This window comes from Phialemonium atrogriseum (assembly GCF_030411735.1).
Source record: "Phialemonium atrogriseum strain 8032-3 unplaced genomic scaffold QBC33scaffold_2, whole genome shotgun sequence".
Classification (NCBI taxonomy): Eukaryota; Fungi; Ascomycota; class Sordariomycetes; order Cephalothecales; family Cephalothecaceae; genus Phialemonium; species Phialemonium atrogriseum.
The window spans coordinates 2,000,330-2,016,576 of NW_026848139.1; the positions used below are offsets into that span (position 1 = coordinate 2,000,330).

The following is a 16,247-nucleotide window of genomic DNA, read 5'->3' on the forward strand; positions in this document are numbered from 1 at the left end:
AGACTGTAGCATGTGCGTGGGTCTCCCAAGACACCACCTGTGGCGTGGCAGGAGGCTCCGCAAGAGTGACAGCCCCGGTCCCAGAAGTGAGGGTTTCCGGGGAATATTCCGTTCAGAGGATAGACATCCGGGTCAGCAAGTACCGTTGCTCACATCCGAGGTAGGCACATGTATGTACATTCTGGAAATTCTCCGTGCCGCCTTGGTAATATTCCGTGCAGTGGCTGACGAATAACCCGAGCAGGATTTCCCGTGCTGACCGGATACCCGACATTCACGAAGAATTCTGGCAGTACAGACTGGTAATACGGAGTAATAGCGACGACAATGAGGGCCTGCACATTGCTTCGATGCTGGGACAGCGCCACACCTTAGCGTCATGGAATGCCATCTCACAGTCCCGTACGGTTGGGGCGGACCTTAGTAAAGGATAGGTAGATAGGGTTTAGTTGAATTCCGGCTCCAAGGTGCAGGGAGTAGGCCGACACCCATCAACCCCATCTCTTAATAGCCCCCCGAGCAACTTTCGAACAGAGAGCAGCTCCGCTGAAAACTTGGGAATACTCATTTGGACAATGGCAACCTCGTCTCCTCTCCCAGCCGTGCAAACGGCAGTCAAAATTACGGGCCCCGGCACCGTCGCCCTGAACAAGGCAGCACCACTGCCCGTCCTCGACCCATCCGAGATCCTCGTGCGCGTCGCCTGCGTCTCCATCAACCCCGTCGACGGCAAGTCCGCCGAGATGGCCCCATCGCCCGGCGCGACCAGCGGGGTCGACTTCTCCGGCATCGTCGTCGCCCTGGGCGCCGACGTAGGCACGGACGAGTTCCGCGCCGCCACCAAGATCAGGCCCCCGTCGATCGGCGACCGCGTCTTCAGCTGCGCCTTCGGCAACAACCCGCTGCGCCGCGACAACGGCGCCTTCGCCGAGTACGTCGCCGCGCCCGCGCGCCTCGTCTGGCACGTGCCCGAGGCCATGGACCTGGTGACGGCCGCCACGCTGGGCACCGCCGTGGCCACGGCCGGGCTGGCGCTTTTCCAATATCTGCAGCTGCCCATGCCGTCAAACACCAGCGCCGGCTCCGCCAACCCCGCGGGTTCGGACTCGGATCCGGTCTTGTCCCACGCCAAGGGCAATAATACCGTGGAAGGCCCCTTCGTGCTGGTATACGGCGGCGGCACCTCAACCGGTGCCACAGCAATCCAAGTCCTCAAACTAGCAGGCTTCACCCCAATAACAACCTGCTCCCCAGCCTCCGCAGCGCGCGCCACCCGTCTGGGAGCAGCCGCAACCTTCGACTACCGCTCGCCGACCTGCGGCGCCGACGTGCGCTCGCACACGTCCTCGAGCCTAACCCTGGCGCTGGACTGCATCACGGACACGACGTCGACCAGCACGTGCTACGAGGCGCTCGGGGCGGCGGGCGGGCGGTACCTGGCGCTGGACCCGTTCGCGGTGCGGTGCCACACGCGGCGCAGCGTGGCGCCGGACTGGATGTTCGTGTGCAGCATGTTCGGGCAGGCGATACCGTGGGCGTCGCCGTTCGACTGGGACGCGCGGCTGCGGGATCGGGAGTTCGCCGAGGTCTGGTTCACGGTCGCGCAGGGGCTGCTTGATGCGGGGGAGATTGAGGCGCATCCGAGGGAGGTTAGGAGGGGGGGGTTGGCGAGGGTGGGGGAGGGGATGGAGGAGGTGCGGAGGGGGAAGGTGCCGGGGCGGAAGTTGGCTTATCCTGTTGTTGAGGAGTGGTGCGTGATGGGGTAGATAGATAGACAGCTAGGTACGCACTAATTGATTATTAGATTCTAAGTACGATTTATGTCGTGTCCTAATTATTGTCAAAGTAAAGCCCGCTCTAGAGGTTGGTTGCGAGGCCGCCAAGTGGTTTGCACAGTAGACCGATCAATGTTCGCATACCCGACATAGCACGAAGCGGCTGTCAGGGGGCGAGATAGGTATGAAGACAGAGAGCGTGAAGAGGTTTCTCCTTGAGCGGCTAAGACTGCCTACGACTACTCTGACTTGCACCATTATTGCCTTTTTCGTCCATTCCAACTTGTTCATCCTCCGAGTCGCCACTCACTTCAGCCATTTACACCACTATATAGGCCCCTTGGTATCCCCCTTCTCCGCGCTTGGGGCCTTGTTCTCCAGGTTATTTAGGCTGAAATGGCCAGAGTCGGGGTCCAAGAAGGACATGTTATACAAGTCTGCTTTAGTCGCCTTCCTCGTGTTCGGCCTCACGAGACCAAGCCTCCCCCGTTCCATGTTGGGTGCTAGTCCATCAATGACATCAAGAGTGAAGTTATCGAGAGTGTGGACATCCTCTGTTCGCAGCATTCGCCTGGCTCGAAGAGTATCCAAGATCTGCGACTCGTCCGGTGTGAGACTCTTCTGGATCCTCTCAATGTCCTCGAGGGTCTGGGTTTGATCACTAGTGCCGTCTACTCCGAGGCTCTTGAGTTTTTGAACAAGCGCCTCCTTTTGCTCTGGAGTGAATTGAATCATGGCGCGGAAGCCGAACTCGACCGTCTTGGAGATTTCTGCCTGGGTGAGGGCAGGATTGGGGCCGGCATCGACGGTGCCTTGGATGACTGTAGAGATTGATGCGAGTTATTACATGGTTACTTTCCAAGTCGATAGGGCTCACTTACCTGGTCTGAACAATTCGAAAGCTCGCGCGTAGCTTTCCTCATCAAAGTCATACAGGACAGGCTCGTCCTGCCATCGGATCTGCTTCTGGGCACCGACAACCACCAATAAGAACCGAGTGTAACTCTCGGCCACTCTCTTGGAGTGCCAGCTTGCAGCAGTGCTCTCACTTCAGGGAGCCCAACGTTAGCAAGGTCATGCGGCAGTTGTTGTAGGGTTCAAACTCACTCGCAGTCACCACGCATGGCCGCAGAAATGGTCACCGCTGCCGACATTGCTCCAGTCAGGGCCAGATGCACCCCGGAGGAGAAGAATGGATCGATAAAGCAGCTCGCATCCCCGACTAGACGCAGATATGGGCTGGCATAGGTCGAAGCCGTATATGACCAATCCGAGGCTGACTTGATGTCCGAGATCAGTTCGGCCTTGGACAGCAGCTCCTTGACACTCGGAGCCATGTCAACCATCTTGGCATAGAATTCTGCAGCAGAAGGGGAGCCCAGCTCCTTCTTCTTGGCCGTCGCCAGCTCCTGGTTTAGCACGACGCCCACGGATTGAGTTCCGTCGTGCAAGGGAATGATCCAACACCAGCCACTGGCGTCTAGAGTGTCTCGTTAGTCAATGGCTGCCAACAGCTTCACCCCCTCCACCCCCTTTTTTCTCTTTTTTTCTCTTTTTTCTTCTTTTCGCACCTGGACAGGCTTACCACTCAGCGCCTCGAAATACGGCGATCCCTCCATGTGAGTGCCCGGGGAGTAGATGCCACCGCCTCTCCAATAGCCCCAGCTGGCGATGTTCTTCAATCCCTGGTTGAACTTCCGGTTCTTCAGGTACCTGGTGCTGACAATGCCATTTCGTCCGCTAGCATCGATAAGATACTCAAAGGTGATTTTGCCAGAGGTACCGTCATTTCGAGTCCACGTCGCAGAGACTGGGCGTCCCAGTGTCGAGGTCTCCGGCTCCGAAGTACCGTTAGTGCCGCTGGTACTGTTGGTGCCATTGTGGGCGTGCGGCTCGAACTCGATGGCTGCCACTTTGGTAGCATCGAAGGTCTTGACACCGCATTCTCCAGCATGCTTGAAGAGCAGCTCGTCTGCCTCAGAGCGCACCACGTTCCAGGCGTATCCGTTGGGCCCACCAGCAGCGATGAAGTCGGTGTCTTTCATTGCGAGGTTAGCACCTGAAACCTGAAAGACATCTTCCAGCAATGACCGAGTGGGCAATTAGATCTTACAATGTCCGGGTCTGGACCAGTTGAGCTTGAAGGCGGCACCGTTCTTCTGCCGGAATCCGTAGGTATCCCATTTATCGTAGGCGTCGATGAACTTGAGGAAATAGCGCATAGACGGAAGCATGCTTTCACCAATGTGATACCTTCCGTGGACAAGCTCAGTCAGAACGAACTTTGTAGCATTCTATGAGAGAATCAAGGAGTATGCTATTACCGTGGGAATTTCTCTGCTTCCAAGCAGACGACGTCGATCCCCTCGCGGGCGAGAACTGCGGAGGCATAGGAGCCCGCGGGGCCGCCACCTACAACAAGGACGGTGCAGCTTTGTGGAACAGACATGATGGGAGAGAGCAATTCCAAGCTTTCAGTTGAGAGCCTCGCGAGGTGGGTAGTAATTATTAGACAGCACTTTGGCTGTCTAGCTTCGGGCGTTTGATTGAGGATATTTGAATCTTAACCCAAAGATAGATAGTATAAATACCGAGATACCTAGATACCACCTCACTTGGCACACAGAGAAAGCTGTCTTTGCGGGTGTATGGCTCTCTCGATGCGAGACCGGCACATCAGACATCTCGAAGCACAATTCCCGTGGGATTCTCCGTGGGATTCCCCGTCGGAGTCCCCATCGAATTCCCCGTCGAATTTCCCGTCCCATTTCCTCCTAGATTCCCTGAGGATGGTGGGGCGAGAATAAGGCAATTACTTACTACTCAAAGGGGTTTATCCCTTACCTCATGGCCGTCATCCGCGAGGCACTGGGTCTGTACCCCGGGAACTGCTTCTCGCAGGAGAGGTACATCCCCGCGGACGGGCCGAGGTTGCCGGACGAGTCGCTCGTGGCAGAAACTCGTCAAGTCAAAGTGCCACTCTACACAACTGCAATGACATTCCATTGGTGCCCGTGACCATGTAGCTGTCCCCAATATTTGACTTCAAGCGCTACCACAGTACATACTTGCCCGTCAGATTGGATTTCGCTTCTTCCGAGAGGAGAGAATGCCTTGCCGATAAGAGAGGAGTTGCCCGCCAAGCGCCAAGCTCAAGGGACAACCAGACTCGGTCCTGCACCGGGCTGACACCCGGAGCTGACCACCACCATGGGGGCCGTGAGGCTTTGCTGAGGAGGTCCAATCATGAGCATTTAGGGTGCCAACTGCAGATTACTTGCATTTGCTTACCCTACGCAGTAGGAGAGAGGACAGATCCGGGTTGTATTGTGATGCGGGAAAAGGTGGAGCAATACAGCCCGTGAGCGACTCTTTCGTCAGATCTCACGCCATGCACAGAGAGAGAGAGTTCCCCAGTACGTACGAGAAAGAGCCGAGCTCTTGCACCACTGAACGGCACCTGAGGTAATTACGTGCCAGTTTTTAACGCTTGAACGGGTTGACCCAATACTCATGTGCATCTGGTTTCCAATTCCAATCTGCGTCTGGTTCCACTGGTTCCACTGGTTCCTACTCTTTGGGAGGACCCGAAGAGTCGTAATTGCTACACACCCTACATATATTTACCAGCAAGGCAACCAACTCAGTCATCGTGTCGTCGTACGGCATATGTCCTCATGTGAGTCTGGCTCATTTTATTGGGTTCGTTTTCGACTCATAGGGCGGGCACGAGTACCCAGCCATCTGAGGGGCCTTGATTTTGATGTACGTATTTTACCACGTCTAGGATGATCCCCACATTATCCCCACATCATAGGTACGGAAGAGAGACGGAACACATGAATTTACCGTTTTTCTTGCATTGCTTTCAACAACAGCCTCCCTCCTGCCGCAGGTTCGCTGCAGGTTCACTGCACTCACATCGGCTAGAATAGTGCCGTGGCACAGGTGGCACAGGTGGCACAGCTTGTGAAAAGGGGGGCGCGGAAAGGAGGGATTGGTTCGGGGCGGTTTGTTGGTGGGTGGTGCCACAACTCTGACATGCATCAGCCGATTCCGACATCGAGCGGGTCCCGGAGGAGGAGGCGGCGGCGGCGGCACGCAGCCGAAAGGATTTACAGCTTTTGCAGCTGCACAACAGGGGTTTAACTTGTGATAGATAGCGTGTCAAAATGTAAATAGATATGCAAGTATCGTTTAGTTAGGGGTGTGAAATTGGTTAAATTCGCCAAGCCTTATATCTTACTTGGCAACGAGCAAAAGCTACCTACTGCTACCTACTCTATAAGACTTATGTATTGAAAGCTTTCTATTAATATCTGCTGTTCTTTTGGGATTTTATACGTCCGTAAAGCTGGACTGAATCCGTACCCCCCACTTATAAGAGACGCGTGTGCGATATGTGGACCTTGGACCTGTGCATAAGGTAAGACAGGTAAGCCTCTGCATGCGGGTTGGGTAGGTAGGTACGTAGGTAGGTATGTATGTAGGTAAGTACAGGTATGTATGTATGTACATACAGTAGTACCCTTCAGAGCTTCTCACAGCTTTATCCGTAGGAATCACTTCCTGGTGTAAGACGATAGGAGTGATACCATTGTTAGTTTGTCCTTCTGGCCTGTTCTTCCCATTGGCCCACCTTCTGTCTGGATTGTCTGAGCTGTGGGAGGATTCCAGGTCATGGCAGTCGTGCATGTGTTGCAGGAGAATTTGGGGTGGTGCTGGGGCGCTTGGAGGGCATTCTGGTGCCGATCTCAGCTGAGAAGGATAAATTGGCATTGGTGTTGCCACGTTGGGGTCTGTGTTTAGCTGTCGATGCTCACGCGGCAGTACGATATGATATCCACCATCGCTGAGACTTAGAGCGAATACTCCCCGTTAATTAATCGGTACTATCCGCGGAGCTGCCTCGTCGAACCGAGTACAGCCGACGTACTGGACCCTGGATTTTCGTTGGAGGATTGGAAGGCCTGACACCAATCTATCCAGGCTGTCGGTTCTCGGGAGCATGAACCCCGGTCCGGCACACAAGCGACGGCGGCCTGCCGTGGCATGTACGGAGTGTCGTCGGCGAAAGATCCGGTGCGACCTTGTTCGTCCCTGCGGACCCTGCAGTAGGTCACAGACGCCCCTGCGATGCGTGTACAATAACGGCGACAACGACAATGACGCCGACAATAACAACCCGAACCCGAGTCCGGTCTACGACGGCCACCTCGATGACCCCATGGAGTACGGAGTACGCGGTCAGGTAGGCTACTGTCGGTCGATCCTGGACTTAAGTCATGAAGTCTCCGGTCTTGAAAGACACGCTCCAGATCTGGGATTGTTTCCCTTTAACATGATGACGCCTCTACACCAGGATGACGCCGAAGCAGGCTTCATCGACATCGACATCGACCAGGACTTGGACCACTTTGGTTTTGGCTGTTCTCGTGCCAAACGCAGGTCCGGGGACTCGCCTACGACGAGCCCGTCCTTTTTCGGCAAATCACCTACCTGGACAAGCATGAGCTCCCGGTCTGCCAGGACGTCAAACCAGCACCGGAAGTTATCGTTGAGTTTGGACTCAGGCTCAGGCTCGGGCTCAGGTCCAGGCTCGGAGCCTCGAGTTGCCGTTGAGTCCAGCGGGAGCGAGTGTGAGAATCATTGGTACGACGTATTTGCACGATGTAAAAAGCTGCAGTTTCTTGTCCACGGCATTGCAAGCCGTTCACTTCATGACAGCTTCGTGCCCCTGCAGCCCCAGCAGAAATCGGTGCAGCCTCTAATGGAGAGATTCACAAGGTTGGAGCGCGTCAACCAGCATGAGCGCGAGTGCAGAGCTCTCACCAGAACATCGGGCTGGCCTCCAACTGCGCCTTCAACCCCTTGCGCAGTACGAGACTTGTTGCCGTCGCGCCCGATATGCGACGTCCTCCTCAATGCATATATCAATACTTTCGAGTCGGTGCTGCGCATCCTCCACGTGCCATCGTTTCTGCGCGACCATGAACGCTTCTGGACAAGCTCCACGTCGCGGTCCGAGGATCCGGACGAGCCGTTCCAATGCAAGCTCCTTGTTGCCATTGCTATTGGATCTTGCACATGTGCCAATCTCGACGTTTCCCTCCGCAAGCAGGCGGGCAGCTGGATTTCCCATGGTAAGCAGTGGCTCACATGGAAGATGGGTCAAGGCTCGCGTCCAGATTTGGACATGGCCCAGATCGCGTGTCTCCTTGCTCTAGCGCGCCATACGCACCACCATCATCATGATGCATTTTTGAGCGACACCGAATGGTTCCCAAGAGGGCATGATCTGACGCGCATGGCGATCCAGATGGGCCTGCACCGAGAACCGCGCATCCGCTCCCCCGGCATGTCCGCAAGAGAAGCCGAGATTCGGCGGCGGCTGTGGGCAACCATGCTTGAGCTGTCCCTGCAGCTATGTTTTGATCAAGGACTGCCGGCCCCTCTCGCGCCCGAGAGCTATGACTGCGAGGCGCCGTCCAACATCCCGGACGAGGACATTGCATTGGGCCTGGAATTGTCCGACTGCCCCGTGAAATCCACGTCATCAACGCTCCTCGTGCTTCTGGCCCGGACGCAGCGACTCCGTCTCCAAATCCTGCACCTCGTCAACGCCACCGGTGCCACCAGGACGTATGACGACAGCCACCAGCTCGCAGCCGAGATGAACGACGCCTGTTGCGCCGACCTGGACACGTTGCGCCTCGCGTCGACGCCCAAGCCCACCAATTTCCAGATCAAGCTTCTGGACATGTTCACCCGCCCGTTTGTGCTTGCGCTCCACGGGCCGTTCGCCGACCAGGCCACGGGCAAACCGGCATACTACTACTCGCGCAGGGCACGCCTCGAGGTGTCTACGCTGCTCCTAGCATACCCGCCGCTGCCAGCATCCACATCCGCCGAGGCGGATCCGGGCGCCACGGCGACAACAACCAACCAGCCCAAGGCCACGACACCATCGACATCCGAATCCACCAGCACCGAGCCGGACCAGGACGCCTACGCGGCACTCCGCATCCACGGGCACGGGCACTTCGCGCTGGTGCAGCGCCAGGCCACGGCGGCCCTGTGCGTGGATCTGATGGGCGAGCTAGAGGAGAACGCGTTCCCGACGCTGGACGGCGGGGCGTCGCGGCAGCAGCTGCGCGACGTGCTGCGGGGCGCGGTGGGGACGTTCGAGCGGCGGGTGCGGGCGTCGGGAGGGGCGCACTCGGCGCGCGAATTCGTCTTCTTCTCGTGCGCCGAGGCGTTCATTGGGGCCATGGTACAGCAGCAGGGGCATCGCGGTGACGGGTCGAGATCATCCCGCGACGCCGACTGGGCGATCGCTGGGGCGGCGCGCACCGCCTTGGCCATATGCTGCGAGGTGATGGAGCTTCACCGGCGCGAGGCTTGTGCATGTGCATGTGCCGGCGACGGCGGGCGTGGAACTGTGACGGAAACTGCGAGGCGAGGGAAAGGGCACGGTGAGGAGGATATGAGCACGTGGCTGCGTGATGATGATGGTCTAAATGGCGACTTTCAACTAGACTTCTACAGCCTGGGGCTTCCTAGATCGTAAGCCGGCAATCAGCATGATTAAGCTTGAAATGAGGCTTGCCTACAAAGTTGGTTGAGGTATTTAATATATGTTGATAAATAAAACTTCGAGTTTAGCTGTAGGCGTTCAGCATAACTGATTTATGGGGGGCAGACAGGCCCCCCTGACACCTCGGTTCCGCTTGCTCCTCGGAGGGATATTTCGCCCGCTCTGCCCCCCATCGGAGGAATGCATGTTTCCACCTGGGCCGTGCAGGAGTTGCACAGAGCCCGTGCTTTGAGTTACCTACGTCCGTACGAGTAGGCATCAGTTGGTTCCTCCTACATTTTTCTCTTTCCCTCATGATGCAATCTTCGGGTGTGGTTTGGATACCCAACGGTCTTCTACCTTCTTCTCCTTGCGGCCCAACGTGCTGAGGGCCCTTATTGAGCCTGGACCTGCCGAATTTTCAGAATGTCTTCTACAACGGAACCCAAGGACAGGGGCAATGAGTCTGACAGGGGCATGTCCACCACGCAAGAGGAGCCTCTCACGCCGGAGGAGGATCTCCTCTCTACCGTCGCCAATGTTGGCACGGTCGAAATCGTCAACGACAAGCAGGTCTTCAGGCCTACAAGAGAGTTTTTGCTGGCTTTTCTGGCCCTTTGCACCGTGGCCCTCGCCATCGCCTTCGATGCCACGTCTATCTCCGTTGCCCTTCCGACCATAAGCTCAGCCCTTGGCGGAACAGCTCTGGAAGCCTTCTGGTCCGGGACGAGTTTCTTGCTTGCAAGCACCGTCTTGCAACCGACTGTCGCCTCGCTAAGTAGCATCTTCGGCCGAAAATACGTAAGTCTCCTTTCCCGCATGACGGGACCGAAGACTGAGCAAGCTTGGTCCCTTTGGGCTGTCAGATGATCTACGTCACAGCCGCCCTTTTCGCTGCGGGCTCTCTTATTGCAGCTCTTGCGAACAACTTTACGGTCATATTAGTTGGCCGCACTATCCAGGGCGTCGGTGGTGGTGGTCTGCTTGCCCTCACAGAGGTACGACGTCCCAACACCTTCGGCTGGTCCTGAGCGCTGACTGTCGCGGCCACAGGTTGTTGTCACCGATCTTGTCCCCCTCGCCTTCCGCGGGAACTGGCTCAGCTTGCTCTCGGCCATGTGGAGCGTCGGGACTGTTACAGGACCGTTGATCGGGGCCGGATTCGCCCAGAACGTCACCTGGAGATGGATATTTTACATCAACCTACCTGTCATTGCGCTAGGCATCTTCTTCGTTGTCCTCTTTCTTCACCAGGCCAAGATCCCCGGCCACATCTTGCAGAAGCTCGGCCGATTCGACTGGATTGGCTGCATCTTGTTCACGGCCACCTCGACCGGCTTTCTGTTCGGCTTAACGACCGGTGGCGTCATGTACGAATGGAGCTCGTGGAGAGTACTCCTACCGCTTCTGATTGGGCCTGCAGGCCTTGTTGTCTTTGGATGGTACGAGGCGAGAATCGCAAGGGAGCCCATAATTCACAGGGGCCTGTTCAACAACTGGGACATGATTGTGACCTATATCATGACTATCCTCCACGGCATGCTCCTGTGGTCGCTCCTTTACTTTATGCGTAAGTTGTGGATCCATCCTAAGACGTGCAGCATCTAATTTACGAATTTCTTTTCCCAGCCCTGTACTACCAAGGCGTCAAGTTCTACTCGCCCATCACGTCGGCCGTCGCCCTGCTCCCCGAGACTCTGACCGTGGCCCCAGGCGGCATGGTGGTTGGCATCGTAGCAAGCCTCACGGGCCATTACCGGTGGTCGGTCTGGATCGGATGGATCCTGACGACCCTCGGCTGCGGCCTCCTCCTCCTGCTCAAGCCCGAGACCAGTGTCGCGGCCTGGATCTGGCTGAACGTGCCTGTCGGAATGGGCACGGGGATGCTCTTCCCCGCCATGGCACTGTCCATCCAGGCGGCGTGCGAGCCGGCCCTGAACGGCCAGGCGGCCGCCTTCTTCAGCTTCCTGCGCACCGTCGGGCAATCGATCGGCGTCGCCATCTCGGGCGTCATCTTCCAGAACGTGTTCAAGCGCAAGCTCGCCGGCATTGCGGCCTTCGCGTCCCGGGCCGACCAGTTCAGCCGCGACGCGACCATCGTCGTCGAGATCATCAAGCAGATGCCGGCAGGGCCGGACCGCCACGACCTCGTCGTTGCGTACAACGACGCCCTACGGACGATCTGGGTCAGCATGCTGGCGTTTGCGGCCTTCTCGACGGTCCTCAGCGTGACGATCAAGGGGTATACACTTAACCAGGAGCATGTCACGCAACAGGGTCTCGTGCAGCAGGACCGACGGGGCGAGAGTCCGACCGTGGATGAGCGAGAGAAGCAGGATGAGGGCGTTAAGGCTGTGAGGGCACAGAGGTGAGAGGGGGTCGCGGGGTGCAGTTGATCGATTCTATGTACTTCCAGTTTAATAGTGCTTTGGCTACGCATTGGCAGCGATGGTGGTGTCTCCATGCATTGACGTTGATTTCTTGTCGGCTGATGGCGTCGCAGGGTGGATTTCGGTTTCGAACGTGGGATACCTAATTAGAAAGGGCTTCAATGTAAGAGACTAGCTGAGATAAAATAGATTCAAAGCAAAGCACAATACACGCATATATACGCATGTAATGACTGACCCTTGAGGAGGAAACTTAGCTCGCCGCGAACTGATGGATCTAATCAGTCTAAGTGGATGGGAGAAGGAAGCTAGCACGGCTAGTTATTTCTGGTATCCTGGACCCCTGCAACCCACCTAAGGCCCTAAGCTACATAAGCCATCTTAGATTGTTCAGGGACCGAAATGGTCCTTCGACGGGTTGAAGTAGGCCTGCTTTTTTTGGCTGCCCAAAACTTGGTTCCAAAATCTTGGTTGCAAGAATTCATGCCTGTGGTCAGGTTGTTGGTGGGAGATTAGCTAAGCAACGGGAAATTCGCGGCAAAAGGACGTGGTTCTTTGCTGCCGCATCGCCATTTTCCCGTCTCTGGTGACATGGCCTTTGTTGATAGAACCGCAATTCCATTCCTTAACGCGACACCTCCTTTCATATCCCCCCCCCCAAACAACCGCCGCCGATACTCCTCCGTAATTCCCGTGTTACGCGACCTGTTCAACCGCCACAGATACCGGCTCGAGCCTCGTCCACGCGCCTGGGCTCCGCGACACGCCAGGGAACCTTTTCATTCGCACCCGCCGACGCGTCTTCGCTTTCGTCGACTCAATCCTCGCAGACGGTTGGAAGCATGTTATCGCGAGGAGGACATTGGAATAATAGTAGCCTCTGAGAAATCCGCAGCGCCGAGTCAAGGCTAGGCACGACGCCACCATGGCCTTAAACGACGGGGCCGCGCGGCCCGGTCCGCGGGGCGAGGACGATGACACTTTTCCCCAGTTTCCAAGAACCACTAGCGGTCCCCCCAGCATAATATCCTCGCGAATGACAGACGTCGGGTCTGACGATGGGAGAGATGGCAATGCGCAGAACAACAGCACGACAAGTGCCAGGAGGAGCGCTTTACCTTCCGAAACCGTTTCTCGACCCGGATCCGCCAGAACAGGCATCTCCTCAAGCAGGGGTCCAGGAGGGGTGTTGTCCCACATCCAACCATTAAAGAGAGGCCTGTCGGCCTCGAAGCGAGGGACCGGTGTCGCGAGCAGCGGCGACACGGTTTCTGGGCGACCCGCCAGCCCTACTACAAGCAGGAGTCATGTGCCCTCTCTCACCTCTCACGCCTTCTTTCACCCGATGAGCTCGCAGAAGTTGCAGGCGCAGCGAGGAGGTGTGCGGCCGCCTACTATTATAGGTCGTAAGAAGGGAGCCACAGAGGATTCAGGAGTGGAAGCGAGCGGTGGTGCCACGCGACAGAGCGTCATATCCATCCAAGGTCTGGCGCGGCAGCTTGACGACGTCGAGGACCTGCGTCCTCCCTCGCACGGAACCGAGGTAACCGAACAGAATACTCTGGATCGCATCGCAAAGACCAATCCGACTCGGAGCCACTATCCCACAGCTAGTCTGTCCGAAAGTGTCCGACCCCTTCAGAAGAAGACTGTTGAGAGCAGAGGTCTGAGTCTCAATATAGACAAGAGCTATAAAAACTCAGGCAGGTTGCCCAGTCCTATCAAGTCACCCCGCTCTTTCAGGTCAAGTTTTCTTCCTAGCAAGAGCAACCGGGGCAGCAAGCCCGGCCGCGAGAAATTGGAGTCGGCTGCATCATCGCCTCGACTCACTCCAACCAATTCTGCTGCTCCACAGACCGAGACCAAGACGAAGCTTACGAAACCTGACCGACATAGTCTTGGCAATAACTTTGAGTACTTCGAAGGAAACACTGCCTTCTGCCTAGGCGGCAGGCTGCAGAACGCCAGACACCGTCCAGTCAACATTGCTACGGGCTTCGTTGTTGTTCTTCCCGCGGTGCTATTCTTCGTCTTTGTAGCACCTTGGCTCTGGCACAACATCTCGCCAGCGATTCCGGTCATTTTCGCGTACTTGTTTTATATATGTCTGTCATCATTCCTCCACGCCTCTGGATCTGATCCTGGAGTAAGTCACCCGATAGTTTCTCAGAGAAGCATATTGACCATTGCCTAGATCTTGCCCCGAAGTCTTCACAAGAACCCTCAACCTGATGAGAACGAGGACCCCCTTCGGTTGGCGCCACCTAATACAGAGTGGACCCTCGTCAAGTCGGCAGGGTCTTCGGCGGCAGCCATGGAAGTGCCGACAAAGTACTGCAGAACATGCCACATCTGGCGGCCTCCGCGAGCTCACCACTGTCGTCTGTGTGACAACTGCATCGAGACAGCCGACCACCATTGTGTTTGGATAAACAATTGCGTCGGCCGCCGGAACTACCGCTATTTCTTCACCTTTCTCGTCTCAGCGGCACTTGGTTCCGCTTACCTCCTCGGCGCGTCTTTAGCCCAGATACTGGTCTCCATGGACAGGGAAGGCGTATCATTTGGCCGTGCCATCAATGATTTCCCCATCGCTTTCGCCATGGTCATTTACGGATTTCTCGGGTTCCTTTACCCTGCAGCCCTCACAGGGTATCACGTCTTCTTGATGTCCCGAGGCGAGACGACCAGAGAGTATTTGGCCTCTCGCAAGTTCTCTAAAAAGGATCGATACCGGGCTTTTACCCAGGGAAACTGGGTGAGCAATTGGATTGCAGTCTTGTGCAGGCCCAGGCCGCCGACCTACTATCATTTCAAGAAGAAGTATGTGCATGGAGATCAGCGTCTCGGTATCGGACGAGGTCGACTCGGGGCAGACTCCAACGACGATCAGCAGGGAATGGAAATGCAACATGTCACTCCGGCGCAATGAGGATATCAGGGACTGGTCTCCTTGCGTACGACTTCACCGCGTACGTACTTCAGCGTGCAACAGAATGTGGAGTCTCCTAGGCATCCACTTTTGCTCACGCACGACCGACCGCCCTACCACAGCTGCGCGCACCGCCACCTCACAAGCTAGGAATGACGACCCTTCCCCGACGGCCGCCTCCTCGGAACCTCGGCCGTGGCTGCCCACGCCGCCGACACGATGCATCCTCGTCAAGCTGCTCGATGTCGGGGCAGCGTCTGCCCCGTGCACGCGCACCCGGGCCGAGATTGGGCTGGGCGACATGTTGACGGCGCGAGGCACGGGAAGGCCGAAGCGTGGTATGTGCTTGCGCCGGGGGAGGTGTATCTTGGGCTGAGGGAGGATGTGGGGGCGGAGGAGCTGATGGAGGTGGTGCGTTTGCAGGAGGCTGGGTCGCTGTTGGGGAGGATGCATTGGTTTGATGTGCTGCCGCATCAGACTGTTTATGTCCCGCCCGGGATGCTGCATGCCATTGGTGAGGCTCGCCTGGTTTTGCCATCTTGGTGGCCCTGGAAGGGGAAATAAAATTGAGAACTGGCGCCGGGGAGAAGCTGGCGTTGCGGAAGGGGAGCACGCTGGCCATCCCTGACGGTGATGGTATTTTCATCCTCGACGGTTCTGGGGACGTCCTGATTGCGAGACTGCCTTATGCGCCACCTCAATAATTTATATGCGGCTGATTGAGCTTGCAAGGGACTCGATAATTGCCGGCTTGGCCGCCTGGGCAGGCAGGCGAAGACATTCCAGTACTTTTGTGATGACGGGGTTCGACTCATCGAACTAATTAACTCTGGCTCTTTCTAGTCATCGTGGTCTTATAAAAGTCAGTGCCAATGGAACAATGGGGTAGATCTCTAGCTAGCTTGAACTGTGTGTTGTGGTTCTCATTAACCGAAAACTGCACAAGTCATGACACGGGACAGAGAAGCGACAAAACTTGGGCAAGATCGGCCGCAATCCTTCAACCTTAATCAGTCTCCACGTCAGCATTTTTCCTATGCCAAGGGAAACAAGGAAGCCAAGGAAGCCAAGGAAGCCAAGGAAACCAAGGAAACCAAGGAAACCAAGGAAACCAAGGAAACGAAATTGGAGTTTGGTGGTAGATTGACATTTCAGTGCCCAGGCAGAACAATATTCCGCAAGTACAGGATAGGCTCCAGCGCAAATCGGATACAAAGGACATGCAGGTTTCCATAGCTGCCGGGCTAGACTTTCCAGTCCCTGCCCTAGGAGACGAGGCGAAAGATCGGGCCACAGCATCCACGATAAACCCCAAGCCTGATCTGGAAGATCCAGTTAGACCTGAGGCCGAGACTGAAAAGCCAAAAACAGTAGCCAGCCATCCACAACGCTCGCTCGGATGGCGGCACCTGATATCCGAAATGACGACTCGAGAATGCGCCCCTTGAATCCTTCACAGTCCTTGGCGAAATGAGGACGGAGATCTGACCAATCAGCCCACTCACACTCACACTGCCCCGGTCGCTTCTTGGCGTCAGGCGGCCATACTACAAATATGTAATTACAGTATTCCC

General features: G+C 56.4%; 5 protein-coding genes across 5 annotated transcripts; 4 read left to right on the forward strand and 1 right to left on the reverse strand.

Moving 5' to 3' along the window:
* Window positions 1-293: 293 nt before the first annotated feature.
* QBC33DRAFT_616127 (chaperonin 10-like protein) lies at window positions 294-1,834 on the forward strand (the record flags this gene model as incomplete). The annotated part of the gene is made up of 2 exons (XM_060432657.1): window positions 294-1,649; window positions 1,805-1,834. The coding sequence occupies exons 1-2, from the start codon at window positions 576-578 to the stop codon at window positions 1,832-1,834; spliced, it is 1,104 nt and encodes a 367-aa protein (XP_060288165.1). The 5' UTR covers window positions 294-575.
* Window positions 1,823-4,390, reverse strand: QBC33DRAFT_525255 (uncharacterized protein). The gene is made up of 6 exons (XM_060426799.1): window positions 4,100-4,390; window positions 3,889-4,028; window positions 3,361-3,813; window positions 2,883-3,255; window positions 2,657-2,823; window positions 1,823-2,596 (listed from the first exon to the last, which is right to left on the reverse strand). The coding sequence occupies exons 1-6, from the start codon at window positions 4,222-4,224 to the stop codon at window positions 2,103-2,105; spliced, it is 1,752 nt and encodes a 583-aa protein (XP_060288166.1). The 5' UTR covers window positions 4,225-4,390; the 3' UTR covers window positions 1,823-2,102.
* A 2,278-nt stretch (window positions 4,391-6,668) lies between these two features.
* On the forward strand, window positions 6,669-9,411 carry QBC33DRAFT_171731 (uncharacterized protein). The gene has a single exon (XM_060422334.1). It carries the CDS (start codon window positions 6,784-6,786, stop codon window positions 9,343-9,345), a length of 2,562 nt encoding a protein of 853 aa, XP_060288167.1. The 5' UTR covers window positions 6,669-6,783; the 3' UTR covers window positions 9,346-9,411.
* A 239-nt stretch (window positions 9,412-9,650) lies between these two features.
* Window positions 9,651-11,971, forward strand: QBC33DRAFT_525265 (putative mfs multidrug transporter protein). The gene is made up of 4 exons (XM_060426800.1): window positions 9,651-10,152; window positions 10,218-10,349; window positions 10,405-10,921; window positions 10,981-11,971. Exons 1-4 carry the CDS (start codon window positions 9,778-9,780, stop codon window positions 11,721-11,723), a joined length of 1,767 nt encoding a protein of 588 aa, XP_060288168.1. The 5' UTR covers window positions 9,651-9,777; the 3' UTR covers window positions 11,724-11,971.
* Window positions 11,972-12,666: 695 nt separating this feature from the next.
* Window positions 12,667-14,673, forward strand: QBC33DRAFT_444234 (DHHC palmitoyltransferase-domain-containing protein; the record flags this gene model as incomplete). Its single annotated transcript, XM_060424262.1, has 2 exons — window positions 12,667-13,887; window positions 13,936-14,673. 2 exons carry the CDS (start codon window positions 12,667-12,669, stop codon window positions 14,671-14,673), a joined length of 1,959 nt encoding a protein of 652 aa, XP_060288169.1.
* Window positions 14,674-16,247: the final 1,574 nt, after the last annotated feature.